The 21,164-nt window shown below is 44.6% G+C and overlaps 1 protein-coding gene across 1 annotated transcript in view; it reads right to left on the bottom strand.

Annotated features, from left to right (window-relative positions):
* The window catches only part of LOC116862399 (butyrophilin-like protein 1), a 119,358-nt gene extending 98,484 nt beyond the window's left edge, over positions 1–20,874 (bottom strand). The window contains exons 1-3 of the mRNA XM_032849685.1: positions 20,821–20,874; positions 18,473–18,660; positions 5,016–5,110 (exon numbers count right to left, since the gene is read on the bottom strand). Of these exons, the coding sequence (XP_032705576.1) occupies positions 5,016–5,110; positions 18,473–18,660; positions 20,821–20,874 (337 nt within the window). The remainder of the gene's footprint in view (positions 1–5,015; positions 5,111–18,472; positions 18,661–20,820) is intronic.
* Positions 20,875–21,164: the final 290 nt, after the last annotated feature.

Raw genomic sequence — 21,164 nt, 5'->3', positions numbered from 1 at the left:
GTTCTGTTTTTTCAATTTTTTTGAGGGAGGCTTGGATGGCTATGTATTTCTCCCTTAGGACCGCCTTTGCTGTATCCCATAGGTTTTGGACCAAAGTGTCTTCATTCTCATTGGTTTCCATGAATTGTTTAAGTTCTTCTTTGATCTCCTGGTTGATCCTAGCATTCTTAAGCAAGGTGGTCTTTAGCTTCCAGGTGTTTGAGTTTTTTCCGAACTTTTCCTTGTGATTGAGCTCCAGTTTCAAAGCAGTGTGGTTTGAGAATATGCAGGGAATAATATCAGTCTTTTGGTATCCGTTGAGTTCTGATTTGTGACCCAGTATGTGGTCTATTCTTGAGAAGGTTCCATGTGCACTTGAGGAGAATGAGTATTCTGTTGTTTTAGGGTGGAATGTTCTGTATATATCTATGAGGTCCATCTGGTCCAATGTGTCATTCAATGCTCATTTCTTTATTGATTTTCTGCTTGGATGATCTGTCTATTACTGAGAGAGGAGTGTTAAGATCTCCTACTATTAATGTATTCATATCAATATGACTCTTTATCTTGATTAATAGTTTTCTTATGTAATTGGTTGCTCCCATATTGGTGGCATAAATATTTACAATTGTTAGATCATCTTGGTGGATAGTCCCTTTAAGAATGATGTAGTGTCCTTCTGTATCTCTGACTACTGTCTTTAGTTTAAAATCTAATTTATCTGATCTGAGAATCACTACCCCGGCCTTCTTTTGAGGCCCATAGACATGAAAGATGCTTCTCCATCCCTTCACTTTCAGTCTGGGTGTATCTTTACATTCAAAATGGGTCTCTTGTAGACAACATATGGATGGGTCCTGTCGTTTTATCCAATCTGCAACCCTGTGTCATTTTATGGGCACATTGAGGCCATTCACATTGAGAGTGATTATTGATAGATACATTTTAGAGAATTTAGATTAGATTGGAAGTCATTGAGAGCATTGTGAACCTCATCCCTAGTGGCTTTCATATCTGTCCTAACATTGTGAACCTCATCCCTCGTGGCTTTCAGTTCTGCCCTAATCAATTCCGTTTGGTAGTCCATGGCTTTCTCCAACCTAGCTATTGCCTGGATAATTGTTAGCCTGAATTCTCTTTCCAACATATTGTCTATGTTGATAGCCATTAGCTCTGTTGCAGAAGGCCCATCCTCTGTATTTTTCTTCTTTTGGGCATTCCTCCTCCTAGTCATTTTGGTGAGAGATGACAGAACAGATGCAGCTGTATGTATCAACCATGGTGCAGTCAAGGTGCACCCAGGAATGCTTCTGAGCAATCAGGATTCCCCACCCAAATGAGAGAAAAAAGAAAAGAAAAAGAAGGAAAAGAGAGAGAGAGACCGGGAAAAAAGGGAAGATAAAAGAGAAGGCTCAGCCCAAATGGGCCCCAAGGTAAGATGTATGAAGTATACAAACAAAAACAGACAAACAAAAAGACTGATAAAATTATATAACAAGAGAAAAAAATATATATATATAAAAGCAAAAAAAGGAACAACCTCATGAAAATGAACCCCAAGTATAAGATTTATATACTCTCAAGACAAACACAAATACACAGAAACACTGGTGGAAGAAAAAGATGGGAGAGTGGTTATAAATTATCAGTGTGGGCGAAGAAGGTTATTTTGATTCTTCCTGGATGTATCCTGATATCTTTGTTAAAGGACTCAACTTTCCTAAGATAAAAGGGGATTAAAAATTGGTTTACCTATAGGGGTAGCATTGATTGGGGAAAGGGGATTATCTTGAAGTTTAACTCTATATGAATATTAGAAAAGAAAAATTAAAAAAAGAGTAAACTAAACTAAACTAAAATTTAAAAAAAATTTAAAAAATAGAAAAGCAAAAGAAAAACACGGGTGTATGTACCAAAAAGTTCAGGTTAACAATTTGTTAAAATGTCTATACTGCCTAGAGCAATCTATACTTTTAATAGCATTCCGATTAAAATCCACTGGTATTTTTCAAAGAGCTGGAGCAAATAATCCTAAAATTTGTATGGAATCAGAAGAAATCCCAAATCGCTAAGGAAATGTTGAAAAACAAAAATAAAACTGGCGGCATCACGTTACCTGATTTCAAGCTTTACTACAAAGCTGTGATCACCAAAACAGCACGGTACTGGCATAAAAACAGACACATAGACCAGTGGAACAGAGTAGAGAGCCCAGATATGGAACCTCAACTCTATGGTCAAGTAATCTTTGACAAAACAGGAAAAAATATCCAGTGGATAAAAGACAGTCTCTTCAATAAAGGGTGCTGGGAAAACTGGACAGCTATATGTAGAAGAATGAAACTCGATCATTCTCTTACACTATACATAAAGTTAAACTCGAAATAGATAAAAGACCTCAACGTGAGACAGGAATCCATCAGAATCCTAGAGTAGAACATAGGCAGTAACCTCTTCGATATCAGCCACAGCAACTTCTTTCAAGATATGTCTCCAAAGGCAAAGGAAACAAAAGTGAAAATGAACTTTTGGGACTTCATCAAGATCAAAAGCTTCTGAACGCAAAGGAAACCATCAAGAAAAGAAAGAGGCAACCCACAGAATGGGAGAAGATACTTGCAAATGACAGTACAGACAAAAGGCTGATGTCCAGGATCTAAAAAGAACACCTCAAACTCAACCCACACAAAACAGGTAATCTTATCAAAAAATGGGCAGAAGATATGAACAGACACTTTTCCAATGAAGACATACAAATGGCTATCAGACACATGAAAAAGTGTTCATCATCACTAGCCATCAGGGAGATTCAAATTAAAACCACATTGAGATACTACCTTACACCAGTTAGAATGGCCAAAATTAGCAAGACAGGAACCAACGTGTGTTGGAGAGGATGTGGAGAAAGGGGAATCCTCTGACACTGTTGGTGGGAATGCAAATTAGTACAGCCACTTTGGAAAATAGTGTGGAGATTCCTCAAGAAATTAAAAATAGAGCTTCCCTAGGACCCTGCAATTGCACTACTGGGTATTTACCCCAAAGATACAGATGTAGTGAAAAGAAGGGCCATCTGTACCCCAATGTTTATAGCAGCAATGGACATGGTCGCCAAACTGTGGAAAGAACCAAGATGCCCTTCAACGGACGAATGGATAAGGAAGATGTGGTCCATATACACTATGGAGTATTATGCCTATATCAGAAAGGATGAATACCCACTTTTTGTAGCAACATGGATGGGACTGGAAGAGTTTATGCTGACTGAAATAAGTCAAGCAGAGAGAGCCAATTATCATATGTTTGCACTCATTTGTGGAGCATAACAAATAACATGGAGGACAAGGGGAGATGGAGAGGAGAAGGGAGTTAAGGGAAATTGGAAGGGGAGGTGAACCATGAGAGACTATGGACTCTGAAAAACAACCTGAGGGTTTTGAAGGGGCAGGGGGTGGGAGGTTGGAGGAACTAGGTGGTGGGTATTAGGGAGGCCACGGATTGCAGGAGCACTGGGTGTGGTGAAAAAACAATGAATACTGTTACGCTGAAAAAAAAAAAATTTTTTAAAAAAAAAGAAAGAAAGAAAGAAAAAGAAGAAAGAAGAAAAAAAAAGTTCATGTTAGAAGGTTATTATGGAATTTGATGTATTGGACAGCTCACTGTGATGGTAAATAGGTTAAAAAGTTATCTATATTTAAAAAAATGAACCAGAGTAGTGGAAACGAGTTAAAAATAATAGTTCTATCTATGATGTAGTGGTGGTTATTCTCTTGTCATCTTTTTTTTTTTCTTTCCTGGTTGGTTTTCTGGGGGGAGGGGCTTGCCAAGTGGGTTTTCAGTCACTAATGTTCCCTGAGTTAAATTCTCCCGGCCCCCTCAAGGGTGTGGGCTCTGAGGAAACTGGTTTTTCAGGCTTTTGTTCTCTGGAGGTTTTCATATTTGTTCATTTGTTTTGTCTCGCCTTGACAGCTTTTGATGGATTTTGGAGGTTTAGAGGAAAGCAAACTGCACCCGGACCTCCCTCTCAGAGAGAAGCCTCAGTCTGTTCCCCTCTGGGTTTCCAGAGCACATTAAGTTTCCCCTGGGCCGCTGGCAGAGCAGGTTCTGAGTCATGGTCCCTGGAGATGCAGGATCTCCTGCTTGTACCCAAAACCACAGCAGCGATGGCTGTCTGGGCAGCTCCAGACCACCAGAGAGGTTCCAAGCAGCAATCACACACAGATTTTCCTGCTAACCCAGGCTAGGAGTGCCTGGTCTTTCCTGGTCTGAGCGAACAGGGCTTGAAAGCACCTCTCTCAGGGGAGGGTGTGGGGCACTCGCGTCTCAAGCTCTGATAGCACAGCACCGCGTTTTGCCATCTGGCAAGGCTCCCAGCCCCTCACAGGAGCCTGACACCACCCGTTCTCTGGCGTGCTGGCGGCTCAGGGACCAACACCTGGTTTCTCCGCTGCACTCTCTCTGGCTTAGCGCCAGGGGTGGCTGTCCTGGGTCCTGGGACTTAAGACCCTGTCCCTAACTGCCCCCATGCCCACAATTTCCCCCCATGGTCCTTTGCTCTTTTTGAGTGCTTTCAACCAGACTCCAAGTTATGCTGGTCCCCAGATGCAGGGCACTCTTGTATTGGGATAGTACTTTCCAATCGGTCACCTCTGGCGGCTCCCTCCCCCTTTTGTTTATCTTCCAGTATCAGTCCTACTTTCCACTTACTTTACCTACCCACTGGCATATTCTGCCCCCGTAGAGATCCAGACATGTGCAATTCTGATCTCAACTGATTTCATGGGTGATTGGAGTTCTTTGGTAGGTAATCAGCTCACTTTAGGGTAGAGGTTGAAACGGTGCCTCCTCCTACTTCCCCGCCATCCTGTCTCCCCCCTCTATGTGTTTAATTTCAAATAGCAGTTGGGGATCTCCAGAATCTGTCTAGAGCCAGGGACTCCACCAATAACCATGTGTCCTGATGGAGGCTCCAGCAGAGCTCCAGGGGCTCTCACCCACTCCCAGGAGACACAGGGAGGGGGAGAGGACACACTCACCTGCAGAGCCCCCAGCAGGCAGCTGGAAGAGGAAGAGCAGGGAGGGGAGATGGGAGAGCAAAGAGCCCCTGCAGTAATCCTCCATTTCCTCAGAGCTGGGGAGACACAGGGCAGGAGGCAGGTAAACACCTCCAGAGAGGAGGCAGGGCCATCCCACAGCTCTGGGCCTCAGAGAAGACAGCAGGGCTCAGGGCTGGCAACTGTCCCTAGCAGGAGCACAGCCTTTCCTACTGCTCCGTATGCTGATGGGGTTGGGGGCCCCACAACCCTGATGCCAGGAAAGCCCGCCCAGCCCTTTGGAAACTTTCCCAGCCTGCTCTGCCCACAGGACCAGACCCTTTCCAGCTCAGCACAGTGGCCTCCTTCATGTCTGCATGAGTCACGGGACACCTCCATGTCTGCATAAGTCACAGGACACAGGACACCACAGACGTCCAGGGACACAAGGTGTAGACTCAGGGCCCTCCCCATGAAGGACACACCAGCTCCTATGTGCTGTTCTTCTGCTGCCCCCTAATTATGACCATGAAAAGCATGACAGACTGCATCCTCCTCAAGGACACTGTGGCTCCCACCACATGCACGTTATTCTGGGGTCCTTTGATAGGTGAATTCACCCTGATTTCAGCTCCTGCCTCCTGCAGCCCTTTTCTGCTCAGGATCAAGGACATGGAATTACTCATAGCTGAAGCCAGACAATTCCCCAAAATGGTTAATCCTTGTCTTCTCTATCTTTGAGGAGTTTCTGCCTCAGGATAAGGGATCCCAGCAGATCAGTGGGAAGCACAGGATAAAATGAGACCTGGTCAAAAAGAAGGGCTTCAAACCATTGACTCTGAGGCCCCAGTGGTCCTGGGAAGGACAGATTCTGGGGCTGACTGCTAACCTCCATACTAAGCCACCCGTTGTGGGAATCACCTGAGGCAAGTTTCTTGACCTCCTCTGCCCCAGGTCCTATCTGCAATATGGAGAGAGTAATAAGATCTCATCCCATGGTATAAGAAATATCCTATGAACTTATATATGGAGAGTCAGTGCACATTAGAACAGTGCCTGGTCCTAGGAACACTACACAAACATCTTTAAGTAAATGAATAAAGTTCAGCCCCCACTGTAGTTGTCCTGGGTCCTCTCAGAGCCTCATTATTATTCACACCAGCCCCCTATCCCCACCAGGATCTCAGCGTCCTCCTCCCAATCATCTGCTCCCCACTTTCCTCTTCTTGTCCAGCAAGCGTCTTCTGAACCCACTCACCTGCTTGAAAACTTGGGGCTTCTGGAGTGTCTCTAACTCAGTATTGTGAAACCTCAGCCAGCCCCAAATGAGCTCTCAGAGATTGCACATGCAGTTCACTGCTCAAGCCCCAAACCCTGCTTCCAGATCCAACATTGGTGCCACAGGCTCCTCTTGTCTGGCATCTGGTTCCCGGAGAGTTGGAGAAGCACAGCTGGGCACAGGTTGCAGAGATCTCAGCTGAAACAGGGACCTGGGGCACTCAGCACTCCCAGACAGAAGATTCCTGTGCTGACCCCTTCCACCCTTGGAATGTGAAAGCTTACAAAATGAAACCCTAGCAGTGCAACTGCCCCTCAGAACAATGTATTACTTAAAATATACCCCCGGGAAATTTTACTAGTTACCAAGTACATTTAGATACAGCCTTAAGAAAAACAGATACTGCAACAGGCCTCTGGGGGAAGAGGACAATATATGGCCTTGAAGCTGAGCAGCTGGGGATGCCCGGCTCGCTCAGGGTGGAACGCCGCCTGCTACATTTTTCCGTTATCGCCCCTTTCCCCCCAAAGAGCACCTGTGGCTACTTAGATAAATCCTTTGAATGTGCTTGTTCAACTATAAACTTTATACTACTTGTACAGACATATTCTGCCCTCCTTCTTGCTTATCTACAAGGCATATGACTGTTTGACCTTCATCGACTCTTCTGTTGGTTACTATTTCTATCTAATAAAAGCGAGGCTATGGAGTTACTCCGGGCAGCAGTCTTTTCGACTGTTGTCCCCTGATCCCAATCTCTTGCAGCTGACTTGTTTGTGCCTAATTCTAATCCCGTTCGCCGACTGGAAGTGGCATAGCAGACTGCCCTGCCCACTAGACAGTGCACCCTAGTTATCAGGAAGGAAACAGCATGATCAGAGCCAAAGAAACAGGGCAGGTACAGATACACAGACCCACTCTGCATGCGGACACACAGAGATGCAGATTCCATAATCCTTTGTTGAACAACTGCCACCCTCCAGGCTGGTTAGCTTCTAGACCAGGAGCAAGGAGTGTGTGTGGCACAGCCAAGATTAAAAAAGCCCTATGCTTGGGGCTACTTGTACTTTCTGTTCACTACCAAAACTATTCTGTTGGTTGGTGAATCCTGTCAGCTGGTGAATGCTATGTGGCAGGAGCCTTTGATAAGACCCAGTGCAGCTACTTTTCTTCACCGGGAGATGACCCAGGTGCTCCCCACAGTGTGGCAAAGGAGGGGTTAAGCCTGAGCATCACAGAATCTTCCAGGACCAACTCCAGGACACTGGCCCTGCCCCAGCTGAATGGACAGCACCTTGTGGCTTCTTAATACTTTACTATCACACAAGGCCTGGGTGGACCATTCAGCCCCTCCCCACCAGTGTGCACCAGGAAAAGTGGGTTCCCTGGTCTCTGAAGGAACACCGTGGAGCACTAGGGCTTCCTTTCCAGCCTCTCCCTTACTGCAGTTCACCATCTCAGTAAAGGACACCTGGGTTCACCCAGTTATGCCTGCCAGTTTCAGGCACATGACACTTTCCCACCCTGTCTGCTGCCAGTGCACCAGAAAGTTCAAGACTTTTCTCTAATCCATATCCAGGGCTACCTTCTAGTTCTACACCCAACTCATTTCCCCCCTCACCCAAACATGGTGTCCCTGCTTCCCCATGGGCGTCCCCTGCCCACCTCTAGCTTCGCCCTATCAAATTCGTTTTCCATCCAAGGTTATAACCTCTCAAATCATCTTATATCAGCTCTGCTTCACCCCTTCCAGGGATCCCCCTGCTAAACCACTTGTCTGTGGCTCCGGGGCCCCAGCTTCCTCTCTGATCTCATTCCACTGCTCCCAGTGCTCCCTCCTGGCCTGGCAGCGTTCCTCCACTTCATAGAGCTTTCCCAGACTCAGGCCTTCTCACAAGCCCCTGGATGTTCCTCTTCTCTCTCATCCCCCAAACTGGTCACCGAATGGAGACTGGAATCAGTCTCACCTAAGGTGACCTCCCTCAGAGTGGCCTTTGCCAACCTGATTATCCCTGTCTGAGCCCCATACACATGCTTGTTGGGGTTTAGTGGTGCCCTGTCCTCCTCCACAGCCCTGACCTGTGATCTTCTGTGGAATGTCTGTGGCATCCACAAAGGGAGGCACTGTGTGCCCTGGTCACGTGTCCAGCACACAGCAAACACTCAGGAAACTGTGCCTGAGCTCATGCGCAGAGAAGTCACCTCAGCAACACGTTGGCTTCTCTGTCCAATTTGGAAAACACTTTAGTCCACTAAGAAACAGGAAGACTTAATTCTGACCTACACAAGTAAGCCGCTGGGTGGATGCAACAACTGAACCAACTTCCCCGCTCTTTTGTTTTTCCTACCCCAAACATATATGCATCACTGGGCTAGAAATATGTCAGACTCAACCACCTTGTTTGCTCCATTGAATCCGCCCAGTGCTCGGGTGTTCTTGTGTTAGGCGACTGGTGTTAAGACACCAGTTTGGGCTAGAGTCCCCCTGGCCCCACTTCTGCCAGGTTGTTGTCATTATTGTCTTAATTCTATGGGTGAGGAAACCAATGTCTCAGAGTTCCACAACCACGCACCCAGCAAAGCCTCTCGCAGCCTGTGTTCACTCTCAATTGTTCTGTTTTCATGAAGCAAGGACTGATGGACCTGTTGGTGCATGGGAGTGCTTGGTTTCCACCCAGATGTCTAGTCTGAGATATTAAACTCTGGGCAAACCCGGGGCTTCCACATATACCTGAATACATCCCACGTTATCATCCCCAAAGGTCTATTCTGCCAATATCCCCTTAGACTCGGGAATATTTGGAAAATCCATCTCCAGTTGAAGTTCTTGAACCTAGGTGAGGTTCAATGGGGTGAGATTCAGAGCCGATGGCTAAGAAAGAATTCTTAAGACATCTTTGGTGCAAAAAGGTGGTTTATTAGAGCACGGGGACAGGACCCGTGGGCAGACGGAGATGCTGCGCAGTTATCCTGAGGAGTGGCTGATTATATACACAGGAATGGGGTAGGTAAGGACAAAGAGGGTAATGTTAGTCTCTAAGGAATTTTGGAATCAAGGTCTCCAGGACCTGGAGGGACTAGCTATTGTTGGGAGAAAGGTTATTCATTACTAGTAGTAAAAATCTTCTTGTGAGACCCTTTAGATGTATTATCAGTGGGCCATATGCTTGGGAATGATTCTCGACACTATCTTGTAGATCTAGAGATAAAGTTTCACATTTCTCCTATCAAGTGTCCTTGTTAGTGAGATTTGGGTTTAGAAGAAATTTAACTTTATTTAGGGTTTGAGGAACTGAGTTATTTGCCTCTGGAAATTGTGCTGTTGTTAGATAGCTTCTTTGTTGTAAATCTCTAGGACATTCGTAAACCAAGGGAGACTCTGTCTTGCAGGATTGTGATCTCTGCAAGTTACCTATTTGTTTTTCTTTTAGGGCAGTCAGGGGTGCCTGAGGAATGTCACAAACATTACCAAGGGGAGCGGGTGGAGAGAGGATGCAAGGTGCCAGCTTTTGCTTTGTCCTCAGCCAGCCTCCTGCTCCCTCATCATTCCCCGCTGAACAATTTGACCCTTAAATCTTTAAGGTAGTTGAAGGTGGAAGGTCTCATATTCTTTAACTTATTCCTGCTGAATAGGGGCATAGAGTTGTCCCTACCTACTCGGGTCAATATTGATTAGTTGAGGAATGTATAGGGGAGTTACGAAAGGCGGAGGCAGCTGTATCCAGCGCTGACAGTGAAGAAGTGTCTTTGCACGTGGTAAGGATCATCTGTCATGGTGAACTCATTGCAGCAATGGAGTCTCGGCACCAAGTAGAGAACACCGAACAAAGCAACATATTAAGATTAATAAGGTGATAAAAATGAGAAGCCTGAAAAGGAGATTTCTAATTGTTGGCCGTAGTCCTCCTTCAAACCAGGAACTTAACCATTCACTGACAGAGAGAGAGAAAAGGATCTTGTAGAGCCTTAATCTGGGTATTCATATCTTTTATTAGTCCTGTGACATTTTTGTGATAGTCTGGGATGTACACACAACATTCTGTTTTGATAATTGCGCATGTGCCACCCTGTGCTGCTGTCAGGACATCTAAGGCTATCCTATTTTGTAGGACTGCCTTGCGTATCTGTGAGACTTTAGTATTAAGTAGGGAGATGCTATTTAGTGAATCACTGAGTGCCTTTGTAGTGTATTTATTAAGGGCTTCTACATGCCACATGACACCTTCTAGTCCCGCAGAGGGAACAAAAATGGATGCTAAGTGATCATATCATTTAAAAGCAGATCATGTCCATCTTTGCTTTAAATTGGGGAGATTAGCTGGAGTGGTGATGGTTTTAGTAATGTGCCCATGAATCCAGGCAAATCCTTAAGTACAACGACCTATCCACCCTGGAGGAAGGCAGGGCCACAGGTTAGTTCCACATATCCGTGGGTTCCGTTTGGAGCTGACCATCTAATGCCAGATCGCCTTACCCAATCAGTAGCAAACCAGTCAGTAGCCTGGAATACTATTACTTGGGAACACATTTCTAACGATAGCCATCCTAGATATCGTGTGTTATTTGCCCAAGTATCATATGTATGACTTCTTTGTTCCCAGCATAAAACTGCCTTTTGACTGAGCTGTCCAATAGTGGGTGTGAGCCACAAATATGTATCCCAGATTTGATATATGTCATCCTCAGTATAGCGATAAGTAGGGTTTTGGAACTTAGGGCCATATTTGATTGGGGAGTTATGGCTTGACACCAATCCCCTTTCCTTCCAAATAGTTCCATGGGCATGTAGTACCAGGATGGCATATTTGGAGTCAGGGTTAATGTTTATTTTTAGGCATTGGCAATTGCAAAGTGCTAGTGAGCAATATAGCATACCTAGCTTTTCTTATTCTTTTTATGAAAACTACTGTCATCAGTAAACCAACTGTCATTTGTATTTTTAACAGGGGCATCTTAAATCTGGCCAAACAGAGTAAGCAAGATCAATAACTTCTGAACAGTTTTTGCTCTATAGAGAAAAAAGTACAGTGGTCAGGTTCAGGCATACAGTAACTAGGTTTAAAGTTTGACAAGTTTTAAGTATTATTTCTGGCATATCTGTAAGTATGGCCCAGTATTTAATAAGTCGGCCTCCACCATTCATTGGTGGCTTTTGGCTTCTAAGACAAATCTGGACCTGATGTGAAGTCATTACAGTCAGGGACTGTCCCATAGTGAGCTTTGAGGCTCCTTTTATGAGGAGAGCTGTTCTATGCTTCGCTAAAGCATCTGTTTGCAATTGTATCTCAACAGAGGTGGCTTCTAGGATAAATACGACTAAGGGGTGAAACCGTTAAGTAGCCCTTTGAGTAGTCCAGGCTTAACAATATCCTGAATACAGAGGATCACTGGCAAGTGGGAGAAAACTTGTCAAGAGATAGGGGGAGTCCCACATACATCATCCAATCCAATCATAAAGAAAGTGGGGTCATCCATTATCTCCACAAGTCCATAGTTAATCCTATGGAGTGTGGTATGCTGGCTTTTAGGCAATTTCATTATCCCAGCCACACACAAGGTGTTAGTTAAGTTATACAATTGTTGGGGAATCAATCCCATTTTTCCAGTTGTTTAATCACGTGCCATGGGGTCTTGTTATTATCCCCATGAAATAAAAAAGCAAGAAGATCGTATAAATGAGCTATTGTGCAACTTTTCTGAAGTTTACCTTAGGCTGTCTAGTTTAGGTAAACAACCATTTGAAAACAATCAACTTTAGGATTTAACACCCATAAAGGTGGGATATTAAAAACATAATTTTTCTCTCTAAAATAACCCTCATTTCCGGAGATAGCCAAATCAGGACTAATTCACTTGAAAAGCAAGTCCAGTTTTAACAAATTTGGCCTAATTATTTACATAAGTTCAGCAAGAACAGTTAAGTAATCATATAGATCTTTTAGAATCTGCTTTGCTAGAACTTTTTATAAGGAATTTCTAGGTTGAACTTTTAGTAGCCTCTCTGGGCCAGAAGCCAAGCCATATACTTGCCATCAGACATGCCTGCAATACCTGTCGACTTGGGCAAATTCTTCTTTCTGAGGCTCTGCACCTACCAAGGAGTGACATTCTTTACTCACCTGGTGAGGCTGCTGGGAACTCTAAGCAAGGTATCAGGCCAACAGTTCCAAGGGTCTTTATGGCTCCAGGTTTCATAAAGTCAACCTTAGTTCCTTAAAGCTGTCTGGTCATATCTGAGTCTTTTCAAATATGACATTCCAGTCAAAGCCTTGGTAAAATAACCAGTTTCCAATGCTGTCCTGTTACAAGGAGAACAGATTCTTATTGAACTTATGCAAATGACTGATTGCCAAGGAAGAAAGAATACTTATTGAGCCCTTTTGGTTTCAGAGGTTTCGGATAGAAAATTTGAATGCTTTGGTTTGTTTGCAAATAAATAATTTTACATTTCTGTAAGTCACAGACATTTTAAGAAAAAAATTTCCTTAGTCTGGAAGAGCAAACATTGGAGAACCAGCAATGTCTAAAATAAGACAAAACATTAAGAGATACAACACTATAATCTTTTAGTTCATTTAGTCCCATGTTACTAAATCTGGCGAATGCAGCTTTAGTTTTGGAAATTCTTACCCATTTAGTTTAATATATTGAATACCTGTATTTGTCCTGTAAGTACTTTATATGAATCTCCTTGAAGATAAAACTTTTACAAGAGAATCAAGACTTAGTTCAAGATTTAAATCTTGGGGAAGTTTGTTAAAACTTTTTAAAGCACCTGCTTAGATAGGATAAGGGATGTTAAAGATCTGATAAAATAAAACATAGAAACTGGTTTTTCTGGGCAGGCAAAGAGAAAACCATTTACATTTCAATTAACCTAAGAAAATTTTGTCCTTTTAAACAGAGAAAACCAGCTTCTCTATTAACAGTGTCTTTTCCTTTTTTTCTTTTTTCTTAAGTATGCAGTCTTTAAAATAATGGGTTTACTAGGTTTCTCTCCCATTGTGAATGAGTGAATGATGTGTCAGACAAAGGGAGGGGAATCTTTCAGATGCTGTCCTGCTCACGTCCCTCGCGGGAACTTAGGAGCGTCTTAGCTAAGGTCTGTCCGTATAAACCCTGGACCAGGCTACTCCGTGGAGTAGATGACCGTTATGCCATATGACACCCCGTGAGACTCAGGGTGCATCCCACTCAGACTCCGTAGCCGAAGCGGTGGAGCCATACGGACACATTCACACAGTCAGGCACTCTTCAGATTCAAACAGGTTGGACACCTTCCCCTTTGGATATCCCAGGCTAATGGGAGGCAATCAGTCTCCCCTTTTAGTCTCTATGAATAAGAGTGAGCTTCTATGGTTACAGGCAATGGGGGATGGTAACAGGGTATTTTCGCAGTCCCTCAAGGTCAGGCCACTTTCTTAATCTCTCAAGACCAAATGGCCCTTTTACTTGGAAGTATAATCTATGTGGAGGTATGTTAGGAGAGTGTTAAGTCATCTTGGGGGCTGTTTTTCTTTCTTTTTTATTTAAACAGGATCAGGCATCTGGTCTTTTTCTCCTTTTCTAAAGGTTTTCCTTCATAAACCTTCTACAACTTTCCTTTGCTTTCAGGTTCTGTTAAATATTTCTTACATATCATCCACCTCTCCACAGAGTTGCTTCCCCCATTCCCACCAGTCCTAGTTACACTTAGCATTTTGCACTCTTACACCTCAACCTCCAGCCAGTTATCAACCCACTGCGAACCGCCACAACAGAACTCCTGAGATGGCAAATCTATCAATCAGTCAAGCATAAAACATGCTTACCAACAGATTTCAAAAGCACAAACTTAGTTCCAGCAACCAGCGCTCTAGCATTTTATGCCATTTGGTTAAGACCCAGATGTCCATAATTTAATTCCATTTGTCATCCAAGCAAAACTTCAAACCCTCAGGCCACCAAAGACTCCGAAAGCTATCCCAGCAACCATCCACCAAAACTCTGAGACAGACAATTAACCACCAGGTTAGTCACCTCTTTGCCAACAAATCCCCACAAACAACCCAAGCTTATTTAACCTTAGCAAACCTTGAAGCTTCACATTTACTGCTGACAACTTCAAAGACATGTCTATCTTAATTAAACCAACAAACTTAATTCCAATACTGATTTACTTTCCACCTGGGCCCACTCCACTTTGAATGTTTACCTGAGATACGGGTGGGAAGGTCCGGAGTGGGGGGGTGTTAGGTCCAGGGGCTGTTCTTCTTGCTCCTTGACAGTGAAGAGAGAAGCAGCCATGGTGCATGATCTAGAGGCTAGTCATGCAGGCCGCACGCACACTGGTGCGGAAACACGAGAAGGGGGAAACAGGAAACAAAGTGCTGCCAGGAGGCAGAGAAAGGATTCCTGGTTTTAGAGCTCATAAGCCCCAACAGAGGAGCAGACGCCATGCTTTCCCACCAGCAATGGGAGAGGGGTTAAGCAGTCCAAGTCGGGCCAGAGAAGACAGGGAAACTTCCCCGAAACAAAGAGAGTTTCGGCAGCTGCTTGGGAATATTCCTTACGGTCTCTGTCTCGAGTTAGACTAACCCCAGTTGGCTCCAGTTATATCCGTTAACACAGGAAGTGAGTGAGGAAGAAGCCTCCACATCTATTAGGAGAAACAGAGAAATAAAGCCAGAGTCCCCTTTGCTAGGGATAGCCCAGCAACCTGGGTTTACTAGAAGGCGGCTTATTTACGTAATTATCATCCAATATGTCAGGAGGAAGTTTACTAGCTGACTCATTTGGGCAAACACATTCTGCAAAAGCCCCTTAGTTCGGGGTCCTGGTGCAGAACAATGAAGGCCTAGGTATGAGCAATGAAGGTATCCTAGGTCCATTTGCCCTGTTTCCCGCAGAGGAGATCTAACTGATAGTTCCCACTGAGGCCATGCAGTGTTACAGGAGCTCAGTCCTTTCCTAAGTTTTGCAATCCAAATTATTTCCAGTGGGTTAAAAGGCACCTTAAGGTAGAGTCCTTGGGAACCGAAGAAGCCTACTGAGGCGTGCTCCCAGAAAAGTAAAGAAGGTCCATTACCAAATCCCCCCCGACTCCTGGGTGGCATCCCACGCAGGATATGTCAGAGGTTCCCGTGTGTCAAAAGTGACCAGAGGCATCTCTCACACAAGCCATCGCTATTGATCACCATCCTGCCTTCCCCGAGAAGGCATTCCTGCCATAAAAGGCCCTGGAGGGGTGCCAGCGTCCCTCCCCTTCCCCATCGCATCCTAGGCTGCCGATGGGTGCCTGGTGAATGGACCAAAACACTTGTGCCATGCCATGCCATCGTCTGTCCTGAAGACTGCATACTGTTTTCCCATTTTAACCCATGGAAATATCAGAAAAGTTTGACAAGGAGAAATTACACAATTTCGTAGCTTTAAGTAGTTAGCAGAAAACACTGACAACAGTAAAGACTGAAATCCATCATGGTCTAAGTGACATTCCAACACATGTGGTCCTTACAGCCAACTTCCCTAGGAAACGGCCTCCGGTTGTGTTTTAATTCAATTGGGTACTGGTTTCATCCAGCTCCCAGCGGAGATCCCTCGGCCAGAAGTGGCTAGACCAGGGATGTGGAGGGGATCACCTTAGATCAATCAGGAGGAAACCTCACACGGGGGAGTCTTAAGATTGGCAGCCGTCCCAGTGACTTAGGTGGCTGCCCTGTGCCCAAGAGAGAAAACTTTATATCAGAACAGAAATAAAGAAAGGGTATCAATTTCTGGGTCTTATTGCCATTCTGGCCAGGGTACTAACTTACAGCCAAGAGGCAGACTCTCTCTTCCCCGTAGAGTAGCCATGAGCTAGAGGACTACAGCCTGACCAATTGACATGCAAGTGTTCCAGTAAGACCATACTCCTTGAAAAGCCCTGAAATGAGAGTAAAGGAAAAGGAGAGAAAGTACTCACCAATTTTGCACCGAAGCTCAGAGTCCAAATGTAAAGACTCACAGTCCCTTCATGGTCACCAAATGATGAAGTTCTTGAACCTAGGTGAGGTTCAAGGGGGTGAGGTTCGGAGCCGACGGCTAAGAAAGAATTCTTAAGACATCTTTGGTGCAAAAAGGTGGTTTATTAGAGCATGGGGACAGGACCCATGGGCAGACGGAGATGCTGCGCAGTTATCCTGAGGAGTGGCTGATTATATACACAGGAATGGGGTAGGTAAGGACAAAGAGGGTGATGTTAGTCTCTAAGGAATTTTGGAATCAAGGTCTCCAGGACCTGGAGGGACTAGCTATTGTTGGGAGAAAGGTTATTCATTACTAGTAGTAAAAATCTTCTTGTGAGACCCTTTAGATGTATTATCAGTGGGCCGTATGCTTGGGAATGATTCTCGACACTATCTTGTAGATCTAGAGATAAAGTTTCACATTTCTCCTATCAAGTGTCCTTGTTAGTGAGATTTGGGTTTAGAAGAAATTTAACTTTATTTAGGGTTTGAGGAACTGAGTTATTTCCTCTGGAAATTGTGCTGTTGTTAGATAGCTTCTTTGTTGTAAATCTCTAGGACATTGGTAAACCAAGGGAGACTTTGTCTTGCAGGATTGTGATCTCTGCAAGTTACCTATTTGTTTTTCTTTTAGGGCAGTCAAGGGTGCCTGAGGAATGTCACACAGTCACACACATTACCAAGGGGAGCGGGTGGAGAGAGGATGCAAGGTGCCAGCTTTTGCTTTGTCCTCAGCCAGCCTCTTCTTGCTCCCTCAACACAGTGAAGAAAAAACAGACAAGAGCCAATACCATCCTCCAGGTCCACCCTCCACTGCCACCACCAATCTCTGCCCAATGCGGAGATTCCTCAAGGCCTGAGAACATAGTGGCATTTTGTGTAAAGTCAGAGGGAAGAAAGCCAAATTTTATTGAGCACCTACTAAGCTCCAGGAACTGGACTACACAAGTTGTACTTCTGACACTTCATTCTCACACATGCAGAGATGAAGGAAGACAGGAGTTCTGCCATCTAGTTACCTTTCATCCAGGAACTTCCCGGAAGATGGAGGGCTGGAGCTGCAGGGACACGGCTCCCCACACCCTCCCTCACATGCCCCAGCCCTCAAGCCCAAGCCAGCCCCAGCTCCACACAACTCAGGGTGAAAGAGGAACAGGAAGGGGACCTTGGACTCAGACCTGGCCCAGCATGATTGGGCCAGAAAGCTTATCTCCCCTGAATGCAACCCCTGGATCCCCTGTTGGGAGGAGAAGGGATGGGAGGGGAAGGAATGACAAAGCACAGGGAAGGTTTTCCCGAATGACTCTGGAAGAACACCTGAAGACTCTCCAGGAAGAATACCAAACAGCGGGCTTCACTGCCCTCACCCTGCTCAGCAGGCTCAAATTCCAGCTGCTTTATCCACAAACACTGTTCATTGTCCATGAATGATTTTTCTTCCTCAAAATAAATTATGCTGATGGAAATAGGATTAATATTATACTTTCTACTTCCACAGCCATATAATACATCTTATGTTTAGTTCAAGTTAGTTTAGTTCAAGTTCTTTTGAGCAGTTCCAGAAAACATTCCATAAAACGTGGACTACGGTAAAATGAAGTTTGATTTCATAATGTGTCAGTTGGAGGAAAGGATTAAACCCACTTATGACAAACATCCAAACAAACAAAATTTAATTTAGGTTTGGTGGCTGGAGAACAGTCATTTTCTTTTACCAAGATCATGTCACCACGATTTTTCATGCTCTTTAATGAGATGTTCCTCTGCCAGATCATTTGAAGTAGCCAACACCTTTTCCATGTAGGTCAAGATTTATTAACTTGAATTCTAACAGTTCATAGATGGGCAGTTAGAGACCCTTCCTTAGTATTACAGCAGGTGGCAGAAGAGCACAAGTTTTTGGTTTCTCTTCCCAGAGCAGCCAGGATGGTTTAGGCCAGGCTCCATAGCAAAAACAAGTAGTGGGCTGGCAACTGACTAGGGGCGGGATATAGGAAGACCCTGGGCTTAGGGCGTGCCCCACACTTCAGGAGGATGATCCTCAAGCTCTAGAGTCCCATGGAGCTCAGAGTTCTCTTGCTGAACTCTTGGGGCAGACACTGCATAAAGTGTTTCTTCTACTCTGCCTCCTTCCCTTGCCTTTTCCTCCCCCCCCCCCCACCGCCACTGTCCCTGCCTGGTCACAGATGTCTTACCTCAGAGGATCCTGCTCTGTGGCTTCATAGGTAGGGGGTCCTCCAGCCACAGTCCACAGGGCCAAGTAGCCTTTCACTGACCGCTTTCCACCCCCACCTTCTTGGCCCCAGGAGTCACAGGTGAGCGTTACCACCACTATAAAAGCCAGGGTAACAGGCCCCACCAAGCTGCCTGGGCTCTGGTCTCCCTGAAAACCAATACATACCCTCTCAGATGTAATTATGAATGGATCTCTTTGGCATCTGGTGTGCTGTGCAGGGGAATCTTTTTTTGGGTTTTGGAATCCTACTAGTTTTAAACGGAAAGAGGGAGACAAATCTAAGAACTCATTCTGCCATGATGCTGACCTCACTCCTCCCGCCATGATGTTGACCTCACTCCTCCCAAGAATGATGGTTTTAACCATTCTTTCTGGAATCACATGGGCAGCTGGTCCACTAGTTTCAAAAGATTCCACTTTTTTGTGTGGATAATTCCTTTCATATCCATACCATCCTTTCCTCTCCATTTCAAAGGAAATATACCCATAGCCCATCTAAAAGGAATCCAGTGTCATAAAACCACAAGGTATACTGAAGGAGGAGATGAAAATGTCAGATATTATATTAACATACAGAATATTTAAAATGTATACAAAGATCCCAAATAGTATATTTATGACTTTATTGTTGGGGTAAACATTTTGATAAATTTGAGAATTCCTATATTAACGTTTCCCATGTACTGTGAGCAGTGTGGTGCCCTCTTCCAAGATAAAGTTCAGTTTAGATGTTTGTATCACTCAGTGTCCAGTCAGGAGGCAGAAACCACATCACTCATTTTAACATGAAAAATGTGATATAAAGAATTATTAAGCAAAGGTTTTAACTATGAAAGAAGTAAAAAAAAATCTCTAAGGAAACCAGAAGTAGGAGATAAAGAAGTAGACGCTACCCCTAAAAACAGAAGACATCTGAGAGAATAAGTCTGATGCTCTGTTATTAGAGAAGGTGGAACTGGGGTCCTCAGGTAGGGAAAGAAGTTCACCAACATGCCGCAGACCAAGGCTACTGGGCAGGAAAACTCTCACTAGAGAACTGGCGAGATTCCCTGGGAGGCAGCCTTCTATAACTGCTACAATATACAGTTGTAGCCTGCTACAATGCCATACCCATTTACTTAAAGGTGAGAGAAGCTAGGTCTTCTCCAGGCCACTGGCAGTAGCATTGTAAGATCAAGGGTTAAAAACACTGAAAGTGGGACATCTGGGTGGCTCAGTGGGTTAAGCATCTGACTTTGACTCAGGTCAGGATCCCAGAGTCCTGGGAGCAAATCCCGCATGGGGCTCCTTGCTCAGTGGGGAGCCTGCTTTTCCCTCTGCCTGCCACTCCCCCTGCTTATGCTTGCTCACTCTCTCTCTCTGTCTCTGACAAGTAAATAAATAAAATCTCTTTGAAAACACAGCAAAAGAAGAAGAAAGCTTTTCCCCCAGCTATGTCTTGCTGTATTCCCTCTGGTGCCCTCTAGGAATTCACAGTGCTGAGACAGACAAAATCTGACTTGTATATGCCTCCGTGGGTGAAACCAACTGAAAAACAAAGGAGGCCAGAACACTGGCCTCCTTTGAAGATCCCTGACTGAAAGAGGCCAGATTCTTACTACAGCTCAAGGTTCTCATGTAGGGAGTAAATGTTTAAATTTCAAGGACAAACAGGGACATGTGGTGCTCATGTACTTCATAAACTCCTAGACTCCTTGCCCTTACCACACACGGCCCCACTTATTACTATCCTGACCATTAAGGCTACACTTTCCTCCTTGCTTTGTGCTTCTGCTTGGTGTATTGATATGAACCCAATGAAAGTGGGGACAAAGCTTGGCACGCGGCCTTTTACCACTGTAGCTTCTAATTGTTGGGGTCCGTTATCAAAGGAATGAGACTGAGACAAAGTGAAAGTTATGCAAAGCCTTATTCTATGCCAAGCATTAGAAGTTAGACTGACCGGCCAGAGGAACAAGACTGAGACAAAGTGAAAGTTATGTGAAGCTTTATTCTATGCCAAGCATTAGAAGTCAAACTGACCAGCCAGGGCCGCATCTGAAGAGAGTGACCCCCTCCTGATCTCACAGGCTGGTTTTATACGGCATACCCGCAGACCCAAGGTACGTGGCTTCTATTGTTAAGGCGTTTACTCCCAGAATCGATACCCGAAACCATACCAGGAACTACTGGGGTGTTTATTCCCGGAATGAAGTCCATGGATATAAACAACAATATGGCTACCTAGGCAATATGGAGTTGCTCTGGCTAAGCAGGCCCTAATAGTTAAACAGGTTTTAACATTAAATTGGCCCTACCACTAATCACCATGCCTCTCTTTTCTCCTACAAAGGTGTCTGGAGTAATCTTTTTATTCGCCATCTCGGGTTTGCCAGCCAAACCTCACAGTGCACTGACTGACAAAGGCTGTGCCAAGTGTGCCACATAGCAGAAATGAAACGTTTATGACATCCAGTGTCAACAAGAAGGGCACATAGAGGGTAGATTTTAATCAAAAAGCAAAGAATGGGTAATGGGCAGATTTCACACCTCTAGATCCTGAGCTTCCCTATACACCATTTTACTCATATTGGAACTTCCATATAACAACACAACAACTCCATCTTTTCACCCATCTACATGGCTACACCTACAAATGAAAAGCTTTTCAC

The sequence above is a fragment of the Lontra canadensis genome, unplaced genomic scaffold (genome assembly GCF_010015895.1).
Source record: "Lontra canadensis isolate GAN:19392208 unplaced genomic scaffold, GSC_riverotter_1.0 scaffold240, whole genome shotgun sequence".
In the NCBI taxonomy this organism is placed as follows: Eukaryota; Metazoa; Chordata; class Mammalia; order Carnivora; family Mustelidae; genus Lontra; species Lontra canadensis.
The sequence above is the reverse complement of the archived record's forward strand: the minus strand, read 5'-3'. Positions and strand labels throughout refer to the sequence as shown.